We start from the raw sequence: 20764 nt of genomic DNA, 5'->3' as shown, positions 1-20764 counted from the left end.
GAAGAGAAACCAAAGATACAAAAATCTGAATCCTTGCCCCATGCACCAACTTCAAGCCCATGCATTCAAATCCTCCTATTTCTACTCTCACTAATACTTGGAACTAGAAGTAGTCCAGAAATTACTGTCCTTGAGATCCTGCATTTAACCTTCTCCCTAACTCCCTATAATCACTCTTCAGGACCACATCCCTTTTCTTACTGATGTCGTTGGTACCAATATGTACAACGATCTTTGGCTGCTCACCCTCGCCCTTAAGAATTTCATGCAACTGCTCAGAGATATCCTGACCCTGCCACTAGGAAAGCAACACACCATCCTGGAGTCTCAATTGCAACCACAGAAATGCCTGTCTGTCCCCCAATCGACAATTCCCCTACTACTAATACTCGCTTGGAATTTGCCCAACCTTGATCTACAGTAGAACCAGTTTTGGTGGAACGGGCCTGGCTGCTGTTGTACTCCTCAGTGAGGCTTATACCCCCAGCATTATTCAAAATGGTATACTTGTTAGGGAGGGAAATAGCCACAGGAGACTTCTGCATGACTTGCCTATTTCTCCTATGTCATCCATCTACCTGATTGAATCTGCAGTATGACTACATCACTGTAACTAGTGTCTATCATACTCTGTGCCTCCTGTATGCTCCTCAGTGTGTCCAAATGCCTCTCTAACCAAAAAGGACAATCTGTGAGGAGCTATAGCTGATCACAATTTCTGCAAGCATAGTCGGCAGGGACACTAGACTGCTTCCTGATCTCCCACATCTGGCAGGAGGAGGACACTACTGCATGAAATGCTATCTCTACCCCTTTACACTAAGACAAAAATTAGAATCTTACCTTGCTCTTACCTCCTTGTTGATTGTCTTCCTCACCAAAACTCAATATTTATCAAAGCCCACACTTAAACCCACACACTGAGGAGCATACAGGGGGCACAGAGTATGATAGACACTAGTTACAGTGACATGGTCATACTGCAAATTCAATCAAGTATGACCGCCAGGAGAAATAGGCAAGTCACATTTGTTAAGTGTGTACAAGAAAATTTTCTGATTCAATATGTGGATGTACCTACTAGAGAAGATGCAAAACTTGACCCACTCTTGGGAAATAAGGCAGGGCAGGTGACTGAGGAATCAATGGGGAAGCACTTTGGGGCCAGTGACCATAATTCTACACGTTTTAAAATAGTCATGGAAAAGGATAGACTGGATCTAAAAGTTGAAGTTCTAAATTGGAGGAAGGCTGATTTTGATGGTATTAGGCAAGAACTTTCAAAAGCTGATTGGGGGCAGATGTTCGCAAGAAAAAGGACGGCAGGAAAATGGGAAGCCTTCAGAAATGAGATAATGAGAAGACAGAAAAAGTACATTCCTGTTAGGGTGAAACAAAAGGCTGATAGGTATAGGGAATGCTGGATGACTAAAGAAATTGAGGGTTTGGTCAAGAAAAGAAGGAAGCATATATCAGGTATAGACAAGATAGATCAAATTAATCCTTAGAAGAGCATAAAGGCAATAGGAATATACTAAACAAGGAAATCAGGAGGGCAAAAAGGCGACATGAGATAGCTTTTGCAATTAGAGTTAAGGAGAATCCAAAGAGTTTTTACAAATACATTAAGGACAAAAGGGTAACTAGGGAGAGAATAGGGCCTCTCAAAGATCAGCAGAGTGGCCTTTGTGTGGAACTGCAGGAGATGGGGGAGATACTAAACGAGTATTTTACATCAGTTTTTACTGTGGAAAAGGACATGGAAGATATATAGAATGTAGGGTAATAGATAGTGACATCTTGAAAAATGTCATCTTACAGAGGCGGAAGTGCTGAATGTCTTGAAACGCATAAAAGTGGATAAATCCCAGGAACTGATTGGGTGTATCCTAGCAACCTGTGGGAAGCTAGGGAAGTGATTCCTGGGCCCCTTGAGGTGCTGGAAAACTGGAGGTTGGCTAATGCGGTGCCACTGTTAAGAAGGGTAGTAAAGACAAGCCAGGACACTATAGACCAGTGAGTCTGACATCGGTGGTGGGCAAGTTGTTGGAGGGAATCCTAAGGGACAGGATGTACATGTATTTAGGGATAGTCAACATGGCTTTGTGCATGGGAAATCATGTCTCACTAACTTGGTTGAGTTTTTTTGAAGAACAAAGATGAGGACAGAGTGTGGATGTGATCTATATGGACTTCAGTAAGATATTCGACAAGATTCCCCATGGGAAACTAGATAGCAAGGTTAGATCTCATGGAATACATGGAGAACTAGTTATTTGGATACAGAACTGTCTCAAAGGTAGAAGACAGAGGGTGGTGGTGAAGGGTTTTTTTTCAGACTGGAGGCCTGTGACAAGTGGAGTGACATAGGATTGGTGCTAGGTCCACTACTTTTCGTCATTTATATAAATGATTTAGATGTGAATATAAGAGGTATAGTTAGTAAGTTTGCAGATGACACAAAAATTGAAGATGTAGGGACAGCAAAGAAGGTTATCTCAGATTGCAACAGGATCTTGATCAGATGGGCCAATGAGCTGAGAAGTGGCAGATGGAATTAAATTTAGATAAATGCGAGGTGCTGCATTTTTGGAAAGCAAGTCTTAGCAGGACATATACACTTAATGGTAAAGTCCTAAGGAGTGATGCTGAACAAAGAGAGCTTGGAGTGCAGGTTCATAGCTCCTTGGAAGTGGAGTCAGAGATAGATAGGATAGTGAAAAAGGCGTTTGGTATACTTTCCTTTCTTGGTCAGAGTGTGAGTACAGGAGTTGGGAGGTCATGTTGCAGCTGTACAGGACATTGGTTAGGCCACTTTTGGAATATTGCATGCAATTCTGGTCTCCTTCCTATCGGAAGGATGTTGTGAAACTTGAAAGGGTTCAGAAAAGATTCACAAGGATTTTGCCAGGGTTGGAGGACTTGAGCTATAGAGAGAAGCTGAACAGGCTGGGGCTGGTTTCCCTGGACCATTGGAGGCTGAGAGGTGACCTTATAGAGGTTTATAAAATCATGAGGGGCATGGATGGGATAAATAGACAAAGTATTTTCCCTGGGATCGGGGAGTCCAGAACTAGAGGGCATAGGTTTAGGGTGAGAGGGGAAAGATAAAAGGGGCAACTTTTTCATGCAGAGGCTGGTACGTGCATGGAATGAGCTGCCAGAGGAAGTGATGGAAGCTAGTATGATTGCAACATTTAAAAGGCATTTGGGTGGGTATATGAATGGGAAGGGTTTGGAGGGGTATGGTTCAGGTGCTGGCAGGTGGGACTAGATTGAGTTAGGGTATCTGGTCGGCATGGGCGAGTGAGAGTGAAGGGTCTATTTCCATGCTGTACATCTCCATGACTCTAAACCTCTAGCAGCACTTCAACCACAAAGCAGCCCTTCTCAAAATGGCCACTCTGCTCTTGCTTGCCTCCCTTTTATTTGTTCCTGGGCAGTTGCAGGTGACTGAGGTTTATTATAACCTGCAAGGGAAATATTCGTTTAAACACAGCAATCTTTCCTGCTGCTTTGGTCACTATTATGTAAACATCAACCAATAAACCAACTTTTGTGCATCGTGTTTTTTAACTGCAGAGCTAACAGAATCACAGATGTTACAACACAGCAGCAGTTCTCCAATGTAGTTGTGAATTTAGAACGTGGTCTGCCATCATTATGTAGAGCGCAAATCAGCCTTACTGAGGCACTGATTTGTTTTTTAGAATTGATTTCATGTTTGTGTGAATCGCGTGCAAATGCCAGTAACACAGAGTAAATGCAACCACGATGTGGAGGTGCTGGTGTTAGACTGGGGTAGACAAAGTTAAAAATCACACAGCACCAGTCCAAATGTAACACTTTCATATGGAATCCGCACTTCGCAGTATTGCACTTCCCACATTTGCAATTGAATGCTAGATGTAGAGGAAAGCATATGTAAAACAAAATGAGTTAAATGATATCGAAAGAAGGCATGCAAACCGGATGAGGAGATTGCTGATTGGTCATTTATAAAAAAAAATTGATAAGATGTTAACTATGAAAGTAATGTTTTCTAAAGACATTAAACCAGCCCTTAAGCATGCTTAACAGAGACAGAATGTATTGTTACAAAACCAAATGAAAACTATGTCTAGAATCTTAGTTTAAGTACTATGTTTATTGAACGGGATTAGGCACTAATAGATCTTTGCCTTCCTTGGACTTAACTCATCAGCAATAAATCAGAAGCAAAAAAAAACAGAAGTTGCTGGAAAACCTCAGTAGGTCTGGCAGCATCTGTGCAGAGAAATCAAAGTTAACATTTCGAGTCGGTGACCCTTCCTCAGAAGCAATAAATCAATTGCGAAGCAATGTGTCGTATAACACGGTAAAAAAAAAATCATATGACACACATATTAGCCTTCTACCTTCAACTGACTGACCAAAAACGAAGATTATTCTGAGCACTAATAAAACAGATTGCGGTTACACAAACATCAAGTATGTAATGAACATCTCAAAAATAGATTGGGGATTTTACTAAAAGTATTGTTTCTCTTTTAAGTCTTTTCTGTTCGGTGTGATAATTGAAACTTTTTTTATGTTTTACCCAAAATAAGGGTGACAAGGAATGCAAGACAGAAAGAAAGGAGCTGAGTTACAGGATCAATATCAGCAATAACAGGAATTATGATCCATCAATTCGGTGTGGTGTCCATGCCGATTATGGGCATAAAGAATATGAACAACACAGTATGGACATTACAACTGTGCTCACAAGAAAAAAAAAGTATTGCGTACAATTTAAAAATGCCACGTTTGATTTTGGGCTTTACTGTGTTTTTTTCATGGTTTGATTACTATTTAAGATGCACAATACTCAAATAAAATGACCCCAGAGAAAGCGCCACGTAATGGCAGTGAATACTGTACACAACCAACTTGGTATTTTGCATTAAATACAGGTTGGTGCATATGCTAATAAAACCTAATCAAATTATGATGAATGCGACATTTAATACTTAAACGTGTGCATAAGATAACAGCAATCATGTAAAATTAGAGGCCAAAGCAATAGCGTGCGTTTTAAAGCGCGTTCAAATAACCAGAGAATGAATAACAGCTCTGTAGTTATTTGGTGGTCAGTTAATAACCCGAAGTATTTTCACAGACCGTCAGTATTATTGTACAAACTTCTTTCTATTGATAGAATCAGAAGGTATTTTGCTGTTGAATTCCCCAGTGAAGCCCGTTTTTATTAGTCATACGCCTATGGGTAGATTGCAAGGCTTGCATCTGCTCGAGAATAGTGGCGATCTCCCATCCACAAAGAAGAGGGAGCAAATTAAAAGGGGAGGTAATTGATGCGTTTGCTACTACATTCGTGGCTGAATGGAGACTATGCTGAAATCGCTGAAATCAATTTTGGTCTTATAGAATCTTAGATTCTAAGCAATATTTGTGCTTTACAGTATGACAGTCACCGTTAGCCGGAACAAGATTGGAAAAGTGTGTTGTATAGTGAGCAATACATAAATAGATGCCGTTTGGATGACCAATACATATGGGAAGAGTAACTATGCAGGCGGAGAACTGCAGATATTTTGACATAGAGCTGTTAATCCTTTTTTATGTCAGACCTAACCAGAAAGTTTATGGAATAGAAGTTACCGATGGTCGAGAGTGGAGACACAAAATTTTTTGCAAACGTTAGTCATATATCGGTTAATAAATTACGGATCACCTACGTTTTGCATACTTTTACATTAGCTGTTGGTTCAGTTGTGTCAAGCGATAAATTCAATTTTGGTTACGACCAGTAATAATGCTGTCACAAAAAAAGTTTGATTTTTAAATTAATTAATTTATATTAATTTGATTAACTTCAAGTTGAAATCGAGTTAAAAAAAACAATTTTTAAGCAATGTGCTTTTTAATACATTCATATTTAAAGAAACATAGTCTAGAGCTTGTAGAAACAGGTAGGTAAAGGGTTCTGAGGAAATGTCATCGACCTGAAATTCTAATGAATACTATGAAGCCAATCTAATATTAATTACAGACCGAGTGGGTCAGTTAGCTCAGTTGGCTGGACAGCTGGTGAGTTGTGCCAATAGGGGGTTCAATTCTCGGACCGGCTGATGTTACCGTTAAGGATTCTCTTTCTGAGCAACTCGTTTGGTGTGGTGACCCTACCAATCGACTTTCTCTAATGACAGCAAACTATACGTGCTTTACCTTTATAGATTCGGTAAAAAGTGTGCGTGTTTCTAATCAATAATTCTTACTGTAAGCAACCAAAGAGTTTAATGTCTGTGTCAAGAGCTGAGTTCGGTTTTAAAACACCTGGCTTTTAAAAGCTGGGATCGGTAAAAGTGACTAGAAATATGTTACATTTTCGTAAAACCCAAACACAAATGCAAGTGTTTTGGGGATGTAAACCTATCGTCTTTAGGTCTGCCCTATATGTGATTTAAGAATGCGGTGCTGGAAAAGCACAGCAGGTCAGGCAGTATCCGAGGAGCAGGAGTACTGACATTTCAAGCATAAACCCTTCCTGATGAAGGGATTCTCCCCGAAATGTCGACTTTCCTGCTCCTCGGATGCTGCCTGACCTGCTGTGCTTTTCCAGCACCACACTCTCGACTCTGATCTCCAGCATCTGCAGTCCTCACTTTCTCCAATATGTGATGCAAACTCAATACCAAAGTAGTTCACTAGCCAGTTACTGCCATCTAAAAATACCTAGTAAGGCATTCAGTTATGCCATCACCTTCTCAGGCCTACTCGGAACAGATGGACGATAAATTATGCCATATTAGATATACAGTACCAATGAGGCCACATCCTAGAATGAGTGCAAAAAAAGAACCACTACTGTATATGTGTGATGCCGTTAGACAGAAATGCTACGGCCATTCCTCGAAAAGGCCTCCGCATTTTCCGTTGTAATAAATACCTTACAGGACAGCAAGTAAAATTCTATTTGAGATACACAGATATGTTTACAAAGCATGTATTCTTTATCAGCAAGGATGTATCAACTTTATTTATGCAACCTTGAAATCTATCAAAAATAAATATATTTAAACCAGTGACGCGCAAACTATCACAATTAGTGCACGTTTCCACATACTGTAAATCCGTAGAGCATTCATCGGTGTTATATTTATTAATTAAAATATTACCATCAGGTGCTTATCCAGATTAAAGAAGATCTCATTTTGGTGCTATGTTGTTCTTCTTGTTCCAAGTTTTGTTGCGTTGCCCCGTCATCCCAATACAATCAGCTACGTATAACCAATTTGAACATCCTTTCAACTACCTCATTGAAATGATATCCCCTTTTACAGATTAAATTTCATAAATGTACGGCGTACATAGTTGATGAAACTATGTTGATGAAACTGTTAGGTTGTGTCTTCCAATTCGGTTGAGAAGACACATAACACATAGCAGCCACACCTTGTATTTGTATAGCACGGAGTAAACGGAGTGAAATGTATTTCACATGCATGTTAGCAGACGCAATAAATAATATTTTTGCGTCATATCATGAATTCGTACTGCCCATAAATAAACAATTTATTCAATAGTTTGTTCTCTGATTAATCCATATATTGCATGATACCAAATAGCCTGCATTTTTTATATTTTGTCTATGGTGCGTAGATGAATAAATGGTTCTATGGTTTTCGGTAGCTAGATCTGTACGAGGTATTTGTTGTTGTTTCTTTAATAAAATTGTGGTGCCATATTAATACTGTTACGTGCCGAGCATGTATGTATGCATCTTTAAATAAGCCTCACTTTTTTCCAACTATTCGTACAGAAACATTGTTGAGCAATGGAGGTGACCAAACTGCGCCAGTAAATTCAGTTCAGCAATTTGGATTGCTTTTTGTTGCTGCGTCGAAGTATTTAGGTTGGGATTTATGTTATTGCCACTGTTACATTGCTACAAGCTTTCTGGCGTAAACTGGCCCGCAATGCCACGTATAATAGCAGATTGTATTGATGCTTTCTGACAAGTTGGTGCAGAGAGCATTTTGTTTGCTTGGGTGATGCAGCATTGATTGTAAACATGTGGAAATAATGTAGACAATAAAAAGGCGTAGAATGCCGACTTTTTGCGCGTCGCAATCCAATATTATTAACAAATAAAAACACGAAAAAGTACGCAATATAAAACAATGCAGAAAGTCACAAATTTATGCCTAGCAATTCTACAAAAAAATCCCGTAAATGCGCTGCTTAAATATCGCATTTGACACCTTTCTTAGTGGAAATGAAATATTTGATTTCACTTGCGTTATTGAAGAACATCTCAGTAATCGACGCTGTTCGTACGAACCAGTATCGTTTCTGTACTTTAAAACATTTTCACATGTTTCAAGAAACTGTGCTTACGTTGAACAACATAATCCTACCGAAATACTTTGGAGTCAAACTATTCTGCAAACAAAATAGAGGGAAATAAATATTTAGTACTATATCCACGTTTCAAGTAGGAAGATATTCGCTTCCCACGTGATAATGAAACGTGGAAGACGCAATTGATAGTCGTTAGGGCCAGGTCAGTACCTCTAAAAGCCGCCATCCTGAACCCGAAATTGTCATAATACAACAGTGTATTTTCTTACGCTAAGCAGGTTGTGTTCTTTGTTCTAAGTGGCTTTACTTTTGAAATAACTGATTGCTTGATACCATCCTGGCTACAGCCAGCTGCTATCAGATCTCGCGCTTGGCTTTCAACCATCACCGACTCGCAGTGGATTGTACCATAGTTTAATGTGCTGAACACATTCCCACAACCTCGGAAATCACTCAAAATGGCTTGAAAGGGTATCTTCAGTTCAACTGTATAGAACTGTGATAAAATATAAGTACGAACCGTAAAAAGATGTCATTTCTAACCGCGCTGAACTTTCTTTTACATCCAAAAGGGACATATTCCATACCAAATATTGCGACTTATGTTTTGATATTCATATTTGTAAATATTCATATAGAATTTTGTTCATAGGGATTTATAGTTCCATAATGTATGCTGTTTAATTCAAAAGTCGGTATATGCAGATAGTCAGTACTTAAAGACAAGGGTATTATTATAGATACTCTAATAATGGATACAGTTTAAATATATTCAGTCACTTAGAATAGATTTGATAGTCCAACGGTCCGAAATTGACATGTCGATGATATTTGTCAAGTAAATGCATCACTTTGCGTTTAACCGTTTAACTTTAAGCAGATACTACGTTTTATTTCTGAAATGCGGTCTGTGTTGTCATCATGATAATAAGTTATGATACAAAAGGTTATTTTATTTTGTTGGCCTTTAACTTCATGGAAAAGAGCCAGTGTAAATTAGTCCATAATGCTTTGGGGGGACTTCAGCTCATGCTTTGTAATTCCGCGTAACAAATTGACATAAAGTATATGTGGTACAGAATAGCCGCAAAGCGATTGGAGATCTGATTACAGCAACCCAGCATTTTACTCGTTTGGATATTGTTACACATTGCACATTATTAGAAGTAGAATTAAATACAAATATACATGTTGAACCAAAGACTTGAAAGAACCGAGTTTTGTCACATAAGTGAATATTGATCGAAATACTATTTACGTCTCTCGTTAATCGATGTTTGAATCGTATCTCCGAAAGCAACAACATCATGATCGACAAAGGGCTGATAAAATATCCATTTTCCCTGTGAACTTAATTATTTACCCACACCCGTCATTAAAAAAAACTTCGTTCTTTTAGATCGACCGAATATAGAAATGAAGATATGTTAGATTTTTCCAACAATAGTGAGGTTTCTTTGGAGGTGATAAAATTCTTACCCTTCCTTCTGGTTGATTGGCAAATTTGACAGTGATTGACAGGCAGCCATGGCAACCAGATACCGAATCTGCCAAGTCCAATAGAAAATCAGATGTGGGCTGAATGTTTTCCCCCTTTTTAACAGCATCTCACCATCGAAACCGCAAAGGATACAACCCTGGCACTTGGAGCACCAATTTCATACTTGGCATCTGGAAACCTAACTAGAACACATCGTCTGCCGTATTTTGCTCGTTGGAGTTCGTTGTCTTGGTTTTGCATTGATCCAGCATTGTCTTTAAAAAATAGAGAATCAATGTTCCAGCTTCCAATTCTGAATTTTAGCCCTCAGCAGGTGGCGGGGGTATGTGAGACGTTGGAGGAGAGCGGAGACATTGAACGGCTTGGTCGATTCCTCTGGTCACTGCCAGTGGCCCCAGCAGCGTGTGAGGCACTCAACAAAAACGAGTCCGTCCTCAGAGCTAGGGCTATCGTGGCATTCCACACGGGTAACTTCCGAGAGCTTTATCATATCCTGGAGAATCACAAGTTCACCAAGGAGTCACACGGCAAATTGCAAGCCCTTTGGCTAGAAGCACACTACCAGGAAGCAGAGAAGCTAAGGGGCCGCCCGTTGGGTCCAGTGGACAAGTACAGAGTTCGAAAGAAGTTTCCCCTGCCCAGGACCATCTGGGACGGGGAACAAAAGACTCATTGCTTCAAGGAGAGAACAAGGCATTTGTTGAGAGAGTGGTATCTGCAGGACCCCTATCCAAATCCCAGCAAAAAACGAGAGTTAGCCCAAGCTACTGGACTTACACCTACACAAGTGGGTAACTGGTTTAAGAACCGAAGACAAAGGGACAGAGCAGCGGCAGCTAAAAACAGGTTTGCACTGAATGCGCAGTCCCTTCAAGGGCCTGTAAATAGCTGTTGGATAAATAATATTTGGGCAGACTATTTAGTCACCTTCAGTTGGAATAAATTAATTGGGGACCACTTACGACTAAAAATTGAAAATCCAAATAATTTTACGATGCAAATTTAGCAAAACATGACAATATGCTGCAGTTAGGTAATTTAAAATTCGTGTTTATGGTATTAAAATAACTCGTCGAATCAAATAGGTACACAAAACAACTGAATTGATTGATTACTCTTATCTGTGTCTGCCTAAAACTGCTTGTATTTCACAGTAAAGTCTGGACTCGTGTAAATCACATCAGACTGAAGGAAATACTTCAATCATTAGTCCTTGCAACTCGATTAAGCCAACCCTTCCAGATTGGCTCTTAGAAGCTCAATATATAGGGTGGATAAACGCTTAGATTTTCTTCGAGGTCTGTTAGGTCCAAAATCAATGTTTCTAAATTTTAACGCAAATCTGTCTCTTCTTATCTTGACTTCAGTTATTTGCGACAATAATGCCTCAATTATGTTAGACCGAAAGAACACTGAATTGATTCGCCATATTTGGAAGCACTAGCAGTTGTAAAAAATAGTCATAAAATAGTTTGCTTTGTTGTTGACAAGGGTGCTCATCGCCCAGAGCAAATACCTTGAAGGTGATTTTCGGGTCTTTGATTAGCTGCCGATGTTGACGCGTGTTTCTGTGTCGATGCACATTTCACCTGGATTGTAATTCCTCGCTGTGTTTTCCTCACGAGAGCAGGCTGCAGCAGCAGATTCTGTCACAGGCGTCCGTGCGTTCGTTGAGCGAGGAAGACGCTGCTGTGGAACCACTGGTTGGCGCTTCAAGTCCCGCTGCCAGCTTGTGCAGCGTGTCGGAGAGGAGCAAAGCGGCCACCTCGGCTATCTCCATCACGTCGAGCGACAGTGACTGCGACATCTGAGGAGAGAACCCAGAGCCTGAGGGCGCCTCCAAATTCCAGCACAATGAGTCCAGTGAACCGCAGCGGAGGACCCCAGTCGCCAGGTCCTTGCATCATCCTCTTAGGAATGGTTTATTCTGCTTTCACGGCAGAAGACTTGACGACCACGGTCGTTAAAATTAAAAAAAAAACTCGTGATGACCTTTATTTAAAGGATACATATAGAAAAGAAATTACCGAAGTGATGCCTCGATAACCATTTCTGCCAAGCTGCAAGATTTTGAGCACCTACCCTGTAACTTCGTGGGTATTTCATGTTGAAAGAAGGTGTTATATTTTTACTTTACTTTAAAGTTTATATATATATACATATATGTTTGTTTGTCTATTTAAAATAATTGTTTTGTTAGCTTTTTGCATTATTTGTATGTTCATTTGTGCACAGACTATTTGTAGAGTATTGTTCATTGGTAGTGGTACACAGTTTGAAAGATAAATAAAATATTTAACAATTCAATTTTCTTTTCTGAATCTTCAGTTCATCTGTGTTTCCCTGGATAGTTTCATTGTGATTGCAAAGACTGTGGGGATGTTTGAAGTAAACATTTCAGTTGGTCAAGGAGAAAATCAGATTTAACCTGAATCAGCTAAACTTGGAACGGATCTGTTAATCCGATACTGTTAAAACCAAGCTTCGTGCCACAGGCTCGCTAAATCTCATCGAGCTAAAATGGCTTCATGTTATACAATTTGACGTTGATCTTTAAATCACTTGAGCTATGTTTCTTTATGCTTGCGCCGTCTGATTTCATTTGCCTTTTTGGTTGTCTTCCGACTTAATGTGATTTCTTTTCTGCTGTAGAACACTTAAGAATGTGAACTATACAATATGTCCTGACCATATGCAGTTATGCTTATTCCATGATATTAAGATGATAGCCAAACTGCTGTTGTCGTGCATGCTGTTGTCAGCTATGCATTACATTCTACATTATTTTTACGGCTATTATCCTTGTAGTTTATATTTACCATATAAAGTGAAAGACAAGTTGGAAATACTCGCCGCAGTGTTCTTTGACAATGTAACATTTGCTGGCGTTTTCAAGCAGGCAGCATCATGTATTGCTGGATTTTGCGATGCAAATGTAAAGGAATTTTCGCAGAACAATAACCTTTACGATCTCAAACCTAAGCACAGTAAGTGTCCGGGACAACACCTTTATGCAGAATGGAACGAAGCCTTATTTTAATTCTACAAACAAACTTTGTTTTGTAGCCTTTTTGAAGTGCAATAGCAAGTTAACACTGGATTTAAACTGCTTTCATAATTCAGACGACAAAGTTCTAAAACAGTTCTCAAGTGTTGACTCTATTCAGCCAACGCTGAGAAATATCCAGGAATACCTCTTTGCATGTGTTGCATTGTAATTCATTTGAAACACTTCTTAGTGCGGAAAAAAACCAATTTAATGTTACAGTGCGTGGCGAAACTATTATTAATGAATCACTTTAGCGTTGCTTTGTGTGTGTAGCCTATTTCAATACGTAAAATGTCACGTAAGTGCGGTTTAAACACAATGTAACAATGCTATTTGGGAATTCTCTAAATGTAAAGGAATCTTCAATTATTAGTAGACGCATCTTGCTTCGTGCACACTAACAGGAATATTTTAATTCAACAAGTAATATAAACAAAAGTACACATCACGGTTTTGACTAATAAAAATTGGCAATATTTACTAGATTAATTAGTATTAAGCACAATAATATCTATTGGGTCCAACTAATTCCACAATTGGCCATTTTACTAAATGCTATACATCCTACGATATCTAGTTTGAAATTTGCCATCACCTCATAGGCATAATTAAAATAAGTCAGAAATTTGTTAACCAATGTGTAGAAATCATTTATGTTTATCTCCGAAGAAATTTGCCATTTTGATTCCTTGTTGTGTTCATTCTGGTAAATTGCCTAGAAATGATCATAAATTGTGCAAAAACCACGCATTACGAACACCAAACACGACTTCAAATCCAATGCCCTGCCTAAATGCCCCGATTTCTTTGAGTGTGTTGTAAATGTTAACACATAGCTATCAGCAATCGATCTATTTATCTGCATAAAATATAAGAATGCCGATGCAAAATTTTGGGCTAAATTCTTGGTGGATTATTTTCATATCGAAGTGCAGGGCAGTTGGCAAGCTCAAGAATAATTTTTAAACTGCAGTTTTATTAGTTCGCCGAATCAAATAACTCAGGGCAGTAAAGAGTTATTGCTCCAATAGTCGTGTTGCGCCAACTGTATTTCTCCAGGCAAAGATCTAACCATATGGATAATCACACACTTTTACACATAACTATTTTATATTTTAATAATCGGAAGGATTTAGATTTTGTAGGTTTTGGGATCTCAAATGTTTGCTTGTGTCGTAATTCGTCAACGTATATATTAACGGTTTCATTAGCTTGCTGAGTCTCATGATTTATTTTCACGACTATTGATTTCGTTTTTGCAGCTTCATGCATAAATGGCGTTTCAAAGCAGTCGAAAGGGTACTTTAGAAAATAACTTGTGGTCAGTAGTTGCATTGACTGTGATTGCGGATGTCTATTTTAATTGATTTTTTTCACACTTAATATTATACAAATCATCAGTATAATTGCTGCTCGCCTGTAGTTACTTCGCGAACTACATTTCGGCTCAAACCGTGCAGAGTACGACTTCACCCGGAAGAGATCTCTATTTGTAGAACAGTCAATATTGAGTATCCGTGTTACCCATTCAGTTTTGCAATAAATCGCCATGAAATTGACACCTTTTTTCCGAAAAACTCATAGATCACGTTTTCCCCAAATAGGTCAATGTTTCTTTTTTAAATCAATGTTCATTTTGAATTAATATTTGGATATTTATGACATCATTGAGAGCCAATGACTGTGGAGTATTTTGGACTGGGTGTTATGAAATTAACTAGCATTTGATCTACTGGGTCGTGCCACTGATAGGGCGTTACAACCTTCATGAGTTTAGCAGAAATTCGAGGAGGAACTTTCACCCTCCTTTAGTATGACGGAAACAAAACGATGAAAAATGTATCGACTCAATAGGAAAATGCAAAACATTTAATTAATAATAACAAACAGAAACATGCAATTTATAGTCATGGAGCAGTTAATATGTTTACACTGCGGCACTGAATGAGGTTAGTTCAATATGCAGGGAATACATGTAACAATATTAAAACAGACATTGAATAATGGTATAAATTGTCTGCAAGATAATAAAACTGTTTTAAAATAGAAGTCAATTTTTTTTCAGTTACTCATCAGGCGTTATATATTTATATTTTAAAATCCCTGTTAAATAGTTGTGTGGCAAAATGGTATTCATTAAAACAAGTGTTTGTATAATCATTGTTATGTATTTCATTGCAGCTGAGAAGTCTGTTCCACATTTTCTTGAGCGACTACATTTTCAGCGAATTTGTCAGAAGGTCACATAAAGCAAGTGAAGTAAACATTATAACCGTAGACGCAGAAATGGGTATTAAACTGCCCGAGCCTTCAACTGTCGAGCCATATGTAAATAAGAAGTAACGGCCAAACAAGTAACAAGCGACATGGGAGTGGGATTCTGGAGATAGTATTAATTACAAAAAAGGTAAATTCATCGCTTTATTCGCAGTTTTCAAGGCATACGCCAATAACGTGGAAGAGCAATATTACTTAAAAGCGCAATATTGCTTTCCCACTCTGTTCTCATCTTAAAGAGAAAGAAAACATTGTATTCTAAGGTGGCTAGGGGAGGAGATGTGCAACAGCTTATTATCTTTTGTGTTCGAGGCTCGGGAAATATTTGAAAAAATATTTCCGTTTCTATTCAAGCGCGAGGTGGACCTCAACAAGAATGAATGAAAAAATCTTCTAAGTAGTCAATAACATTGTCAAACTTCTCTGAGTAATAAACGCTAATGATGGGATCTTGAGTCCCTGAAGGACAAAGGGCGCTTTAAGCATTCTGTGATGTGTATTGGCTAACAAGGAGTTTACAAAAGATTTACCAGGCAACATTTTGAATCCGCAAGAGGTAAGCAAAGCAAATGACTGGGGTTCAGACAGCATTGAACTATATACAACAAGAGAAAGGCAAGCGCGCGACTGAATGGGTGAGTGCATTTCTTGAAATGAAAATATTTTTGAGCTTAGTTTGTTATTTCAAAGCAACAGCATTCAGCTCCAATTTAAATGCTATGAATTTGCTCCTTTTTTTCGCCAACTTTGGATGATGTTACATGTTCGTTTTGATTCAGCCTGGGAACTGCTTGGCTGGTTTTGAGTTAATGAAATTGACCTGAATTGACAGGCATTTTGTTTTGTTTTAGAAGTTACAAAAATTGGGTTTACGATGGACACAATTTAGTAACATCCTAATTGAAGTGAATTATATTAAAATGCTACTTTTCTTCTAATCTGTCTGACAGCCACAACCGGATGTGTAAATTGCATTCACTAGCGATTTGTCAAAATCATTGTGGGTAAATGTTAAACACAATTTTAGTGCCTAGGTCTTCATTTTATCGGTAGTGATTCTGAATAAACTTACCCTCTTCTTGTTGCCTTTCAATGATACTACAGTGAAGCTCTTGCCTTTTTAATTGCAACCATTACTAAGTATTGAAGTATTCGAGTTCAAACAACGAATTTAAAACTAAATGCAGTTTATCCTTTGCAGTTAATATAGCCCTATAATTACGATATATAGTATAGTATTTTAGATTCAAAATTTTAGATTTGTTTGGGAAAATATTTAACTTTTTGACTGAAAGAATGTAATTAAAATGAGTTGTGATTATCATACAGTTGAAAATTAAAGGATAAAACTGAAACTTATAGAAGTACTTATAAATTTATGTAAGTAACTCAATGATATGAATGATTAATGATATGAATAATTCAATAAATTAATTCAATGATAGCTGAAATAAGCTCTAATTGTAAGAATACCTGAAGAATATAGGAAATGTTTGTGAGACATTACAAAGAACTGAAGGGTTTCCTGGTACGTAACTCGATTGTGGCTTCAACCAATGTTTTGAATGTGTCTTATATGTTTTATCGCTAAGATTTTAAGTGCTACATTATTTCAAATGATTATCATTGCTTGAGGGAAGATGTTTATTTAGGATTTAAATGTATTATGCAATTTATACAAACTGGCTGTATATCCCTGCAGAGATCTGGGTCTTATCTATAACAAATTATTTTTTTACATTCATGATAAGGAGATCACAGCTCAATTCTCTACGAGGATATCTTGTTGATATTGTATTCATCCACTCCAATATCTGTGCATGTTTTTGTGGTTGGTGATAAGAATTGAACTTTCAAGTTTGGCAGAAACCATGTGCAAATCAAATTGTTTTGTGAAACATTCTAACATTGTATTCGCCTATGTAGCCACCTCATCTTATCACTCAGTGGTTGAAATGGTCATTCTCAATTCCAAATTTTCTAATTGTATTAATGGTTTACTTCTGTTGCACATTTTTCACCCTAGTTGCTTTTTAAAAAGAATCTGTTAACATTACATTGAATTGCCACTTCTCTAGTCCAGCCACCTAAGCATTCTTCAAATGTTTGATGGCATTCTTTGCCTTCCGTTGTTTCAGTAGAATCAGACTTGACAGGAATAGTTAGGTTTTGCATTATTAGCACTTAGGCAGGTTAGAATAAAGATCGATGCATTAATCCTTTCTCACCACTAATCTGATTCTACTTCTAAATCAAACCATTTCCTAAGATCCGCAATACTATTCTATTTAGTGAGAACTGTTTATGGGCAATATATTAACTAGTTCCAATTTTTAAAAATGTACACATTAATTTTTGCTACTTACTTTGTTTGTAGCATTCTTAAAAGCGTCCTGAAAATTTGGCAAGTATTGTATGGTTTCCCCCAATCCTGCAGCTTACTCATCGAAATAGTTACAAATTGTAAGAATGATTGAGCATGTAGTTGATAGAAACAAATTTGTTTATAAAGCATTAATGGCTTTTCTTGTGAGTAGTCTCAGTAGGTGAAATGTTTAAGGGTTCCTGGTAATAAATGAATGTGCTGTAATCAGTGGACCGTCTATAGATTTTGAAAAATTTATTCATACCGATTGCTCGTGTGTGACAGAGCATACCGCGGTTTTAATTTTATTCTTGCTATAATTGCAAAGCATGTCACTGCTTTCAGATCAACTCGCTTGAAATGGATTTTAATCCTTGCTAATGGCGACTGTAGAGCCAAATTATAAATTTGCGATAGATTGCTGTGATCATCAGTATTTTGAAAATATACAGAATTCTTTTTTTTAAATCAGATTGATAAATGATATTTGCTTTCCTAATCTCACTTATGCTTAAGCGATAGTTTTCACTTAAATGTAAAATTTTGCTTACGGATTAGTCATTTTAATCCGTAACTATTACTTACGATAGTGTTAGGGTCCTCTTTAAAAGTTCTTGTATTCTCTCTGGGTGCAGTCGCAGGTCTGCTTTTAATAGACTGCAAAATTGTTTCTTATAATGTTGTTTGTTTTCCCTTCAGATCCCAGAAAGAAACGTGAGCAACATTGATTTTAGACGGCTCCATGGAGTACGTTGCTACGAGTTAACCGTCGAAAATAACAATGATAAGGGTGTTCTGTCCCAAATACCGAACAGAAAAAATATTAACTATTTAATGATTAAGCTCTCAATATAATTCTCGAGTTTCTTTCAGTTAAGATTGAATGACTTAGATTATGCCCCCACCACACAAGGGAAGTATGAAGGATTGCAATTAATGTATTAATAATTAAATGATGCAACTTCAGATGAAATATAGACTGACAGAAAGTTCGGGTGGCCGTGCTCCAAGCCGATGTTTTAACATAAAACATAACAAAAATGTTTTCAAAAGATGCATTTAACGTATTATATAGGTTCTGTGGTATTTAAATATGCAAATCAGAGTAGAGCTGAAAATTAATTATGCATTATTTTCACAATAATCTTGTTAGGAGTAAACAAACATCTTCTTTCAGTACAAGACCTAACGCTTTCAGACCTCTACAATATTTGATATAATTTAATCACAATTTGCACATCTATACCGTTAAATCGGTGACATAGTTTTATTTTTCCACACTTGCATTTTCGTTGTCAGGCTCCTGGTTATTTTTCGCAATGATTTGATCGTTTTCTTGTTCGTTCGCTGAGAAAGGCACACGAGTAAGATATACTTATTAGTATTCATTGCATGCTTCCCGTTTTGCGTTACTTGGACTTGCCGGGGAGTTTAATTATAAGCTAGTGAAATAATTATCTATAAATACTATACAAAAAGTTTCCAATGTCTAATCAAAGATTTAATTTTGAACGAAACCCCACGTTTTCTTAATATATTTACTACGGTAGACATTATAACAATATTGTACTTATTATCAGGCACCTCCACAGCATAATTTTGTTACTCTGATGTTAGAAAGTTAGGGGATACTGGATATTTTAGCATCTGCTTTTTTTTTTCCTAAACTTCCGATCATATAATCCCTATGTCATAAAATTATTCAACTGTTAATAGGTTTAACATATCACTTAGTTTTTATTACACTGCCATTGTAGTTCCAATGATACAAGGACATCTCGAACTATATGCTGTACATCTCTATTTCTCTATGACTATATGGAATAAAATTTATCTCCATTCAGAAATCAAACCCCTTACCCAAAATTGGTTTTATTACGGAACTTCCTATTATGAATGTGATTGTCACCTAGATCATGGCCCATACATCCTTTTCTCTTACCTTCCAATCAATGCACATATGATGGCCACAATTAGGAATTATTGATACACATAAACTATAATTTTCCATCTAGATTTGAATTATTAAGGCTTTTACATTGACCTGTAATATTTAAAACGTGCTTATATTAAGTAGATGGTGAACAGGTCTTATAGACAGTTACCTAATTGGTCACAAGTAAATGCCAACTTCACAGATCTCCCCGGTACTGTGAGATTAGTCTATTTGCTGTTGAACATCACTTTAGCCCTTGGGAATAAATGGACTAAAGTAACAATGCAAGTAAAATATAAAATATAAACTGTATGTTCCATGCAATTCTTATATTGCAGATATGTTGCAAAAACGGTAAGTGGTATGAACTATAAGTTGCATGAGATTATCTGCAGTAAAAAGTGGTTCTTTTCGGGTAAAAGTTTCAACATGGATCTGTCCTATGAAAGTATGTACTATAATATTTAGCTGTTATGTCTTTCATGGTCTATTGTATGCCTGTGTGGAAATAGGATGACCATCTTACAGAAAATTCAAAATGGCTCCAGCACTTCTTTCATATAACATGGGTTAAACCTTGAAAATGTGTTACTGATATATTAAGTTGCCCTTCATTCACGGTTCTAATATTTTAATTGCTAACTCCAGATGTTTTAAAAAAAAACATACCATCCCATCATTTGAACTGTTTAGCCATTAGTGCATAAGAAGATGGAGCGTGGTGGAAAATCATTTGACCCATCAACTCTCCATCTGGAGTTCAGCACCAGTTAAGGCAGCACTGTACAACTGCAAACTTCAAAACACTTCAATACTCGACTGCTGACATTTACTCAATGTTTAAATCATAGACAACCCCTCAATCAATATGTTTTTACCTGGCCAAGGTGTATGTTAGTGAACCGGGACCAAATACAAAACTCTTAAGAGTATGTAAGTGAAAGAAATGTTAGACAAAAATACAAATATCTATCTAGTTTTACATCCACCAGTCTGGTAGCTACACCTAATACAGTGATAATTGACTTATTAATTAAACATAACAATAAGTCACTACTGATGAGTTGGTGGATAATTTTGGGAACCATAGGTTTAAAGTTATCTAATTTCCTGTCAATCGTGTTACACTCAGTATACAATAGTATAGAATCCCTACAATGTGGAAACAGGCCATTTGGTCCAACAAGTCCACACCGATCCTCCAAAGAGTATCCCACCCAGACCCATTCCCCTACTACTTTACATTTCCCCTGACTAATGCGCCTAGCCGAGATATCTCTGACCACAATGGGC

General features: G+C 37.5%; 3 protein-coding genes across 7 annotated transcripts in view; 1 reads left to right on the top strand and 2 right to left on the bottom strand.

Annotated features, from left to right (window-relative positions):
• Positions 1 to 8366, bottom strand: part of LOC122553923 (protein SIX6OS1-like) — a 56732-nt gene extending 48366 nt beyond the window's left edge. The window contains exon 1 of the mRNA XM_043698431.1: positions 8244 to 8366. Coding sequence (XP_043554366.1) covers positions 8244 to 8295 — 52 coding nt within the window. The 5' untranslated portion in view covers positions 8296 to 8366. The remainder of the gene's footprint in view (positions 1 to 8243) is intronic.
• The window catches only part of LOC122553468 (protein SIX6OS1-like), a 168985-nt gene extending 158952 nt beyond the window's left edge, over positions 1 to 10033 (bottom strand). For both annotated transcript variants that reach the window (XM_043697256.1, XM_043697255.1), the window contains exon 1: positions 9977 to 10033. The gene's annotated coding sequence lies outside the window, so the exon portion shown is untranslated. The remainder of the gene's footprint in view (positions 1 to 9976) is intronic.
• Positions 10034 to 10109: 76 nt separating this feature from the next.
• On the top strand, positions 10110 to 19709 carry LOC122553469 (homeobox protein SIX6). 4 transcript variants are annotated; one of them, XR_006312725.1, is made up of 4 exons: positions 10110 to 10690; positions 11475 to 11961; positions 15075 to 15300; positions 18235 to 19709. XR_006312725.1 is itself a non-coding variant. In XM_043697258.1 (2 exons), the coding sequence occupies exons 1-2, from the start codon at positions 10119 to 10121 to the stop codon at positions 11653 to 11655; spliced, it is 753 nt and encodes a 250-aa protein (XP_043553193.1). In that variant the 5' UTR covers positions 10110 to 10118; the 3' UTR covers positions 11656 to 12101. The 4 variants fall into 4 exon arrangements, 1 of the variants encoding a protein (XP_043553193.1); XR_006312724.1 differs by having other exon boundaries at positions 15075 to 15805; XR_006312726.1 differs by having other exon boundaries at positions 18835 to 19708.
• The last annotated feature ends 1055 nt before the right edge of the window (positions 19710 to 20764 follow it).

Source organism: Chiloscyllium plagiosum, chromosome 10 (genome assembly GCF_004010195.1).
Source record: "Chiloscyllium plagiosum isolate BGI_BamShark_2017 chromosome 10, ASM401019v2, whole genome shotgun sequence".
NCBI classification, from domain to species: Eukaryota; Metazoa; Chordata; class Chondrichthyes; order Orectolobiformes; family Hemiscylliidae; genus Chiloscyllium; species Chiloscyllium plagiosum.
This window is presented reverse-complemented; position numbering and strand designations above follow the sequence as displayed.

Bases quoted from the DNA above. Each gene is read 5' to 3' on its own strand.
- LOC122553469 (XM_043697258.1), top strand. From the start codon at position 10,119: ATGTTCCAGCTTCCAATTCTGAATTTTAGCCCTCAGCAGGTGGCGGGG. The intron at 10,691-11,474 runs GTTTGCACTGAA...TCACGAGAGCAG, and splicing joins GCAGCGGCAGCTAAAAACAG to GCTGCAGCAGCAGATTCTGT.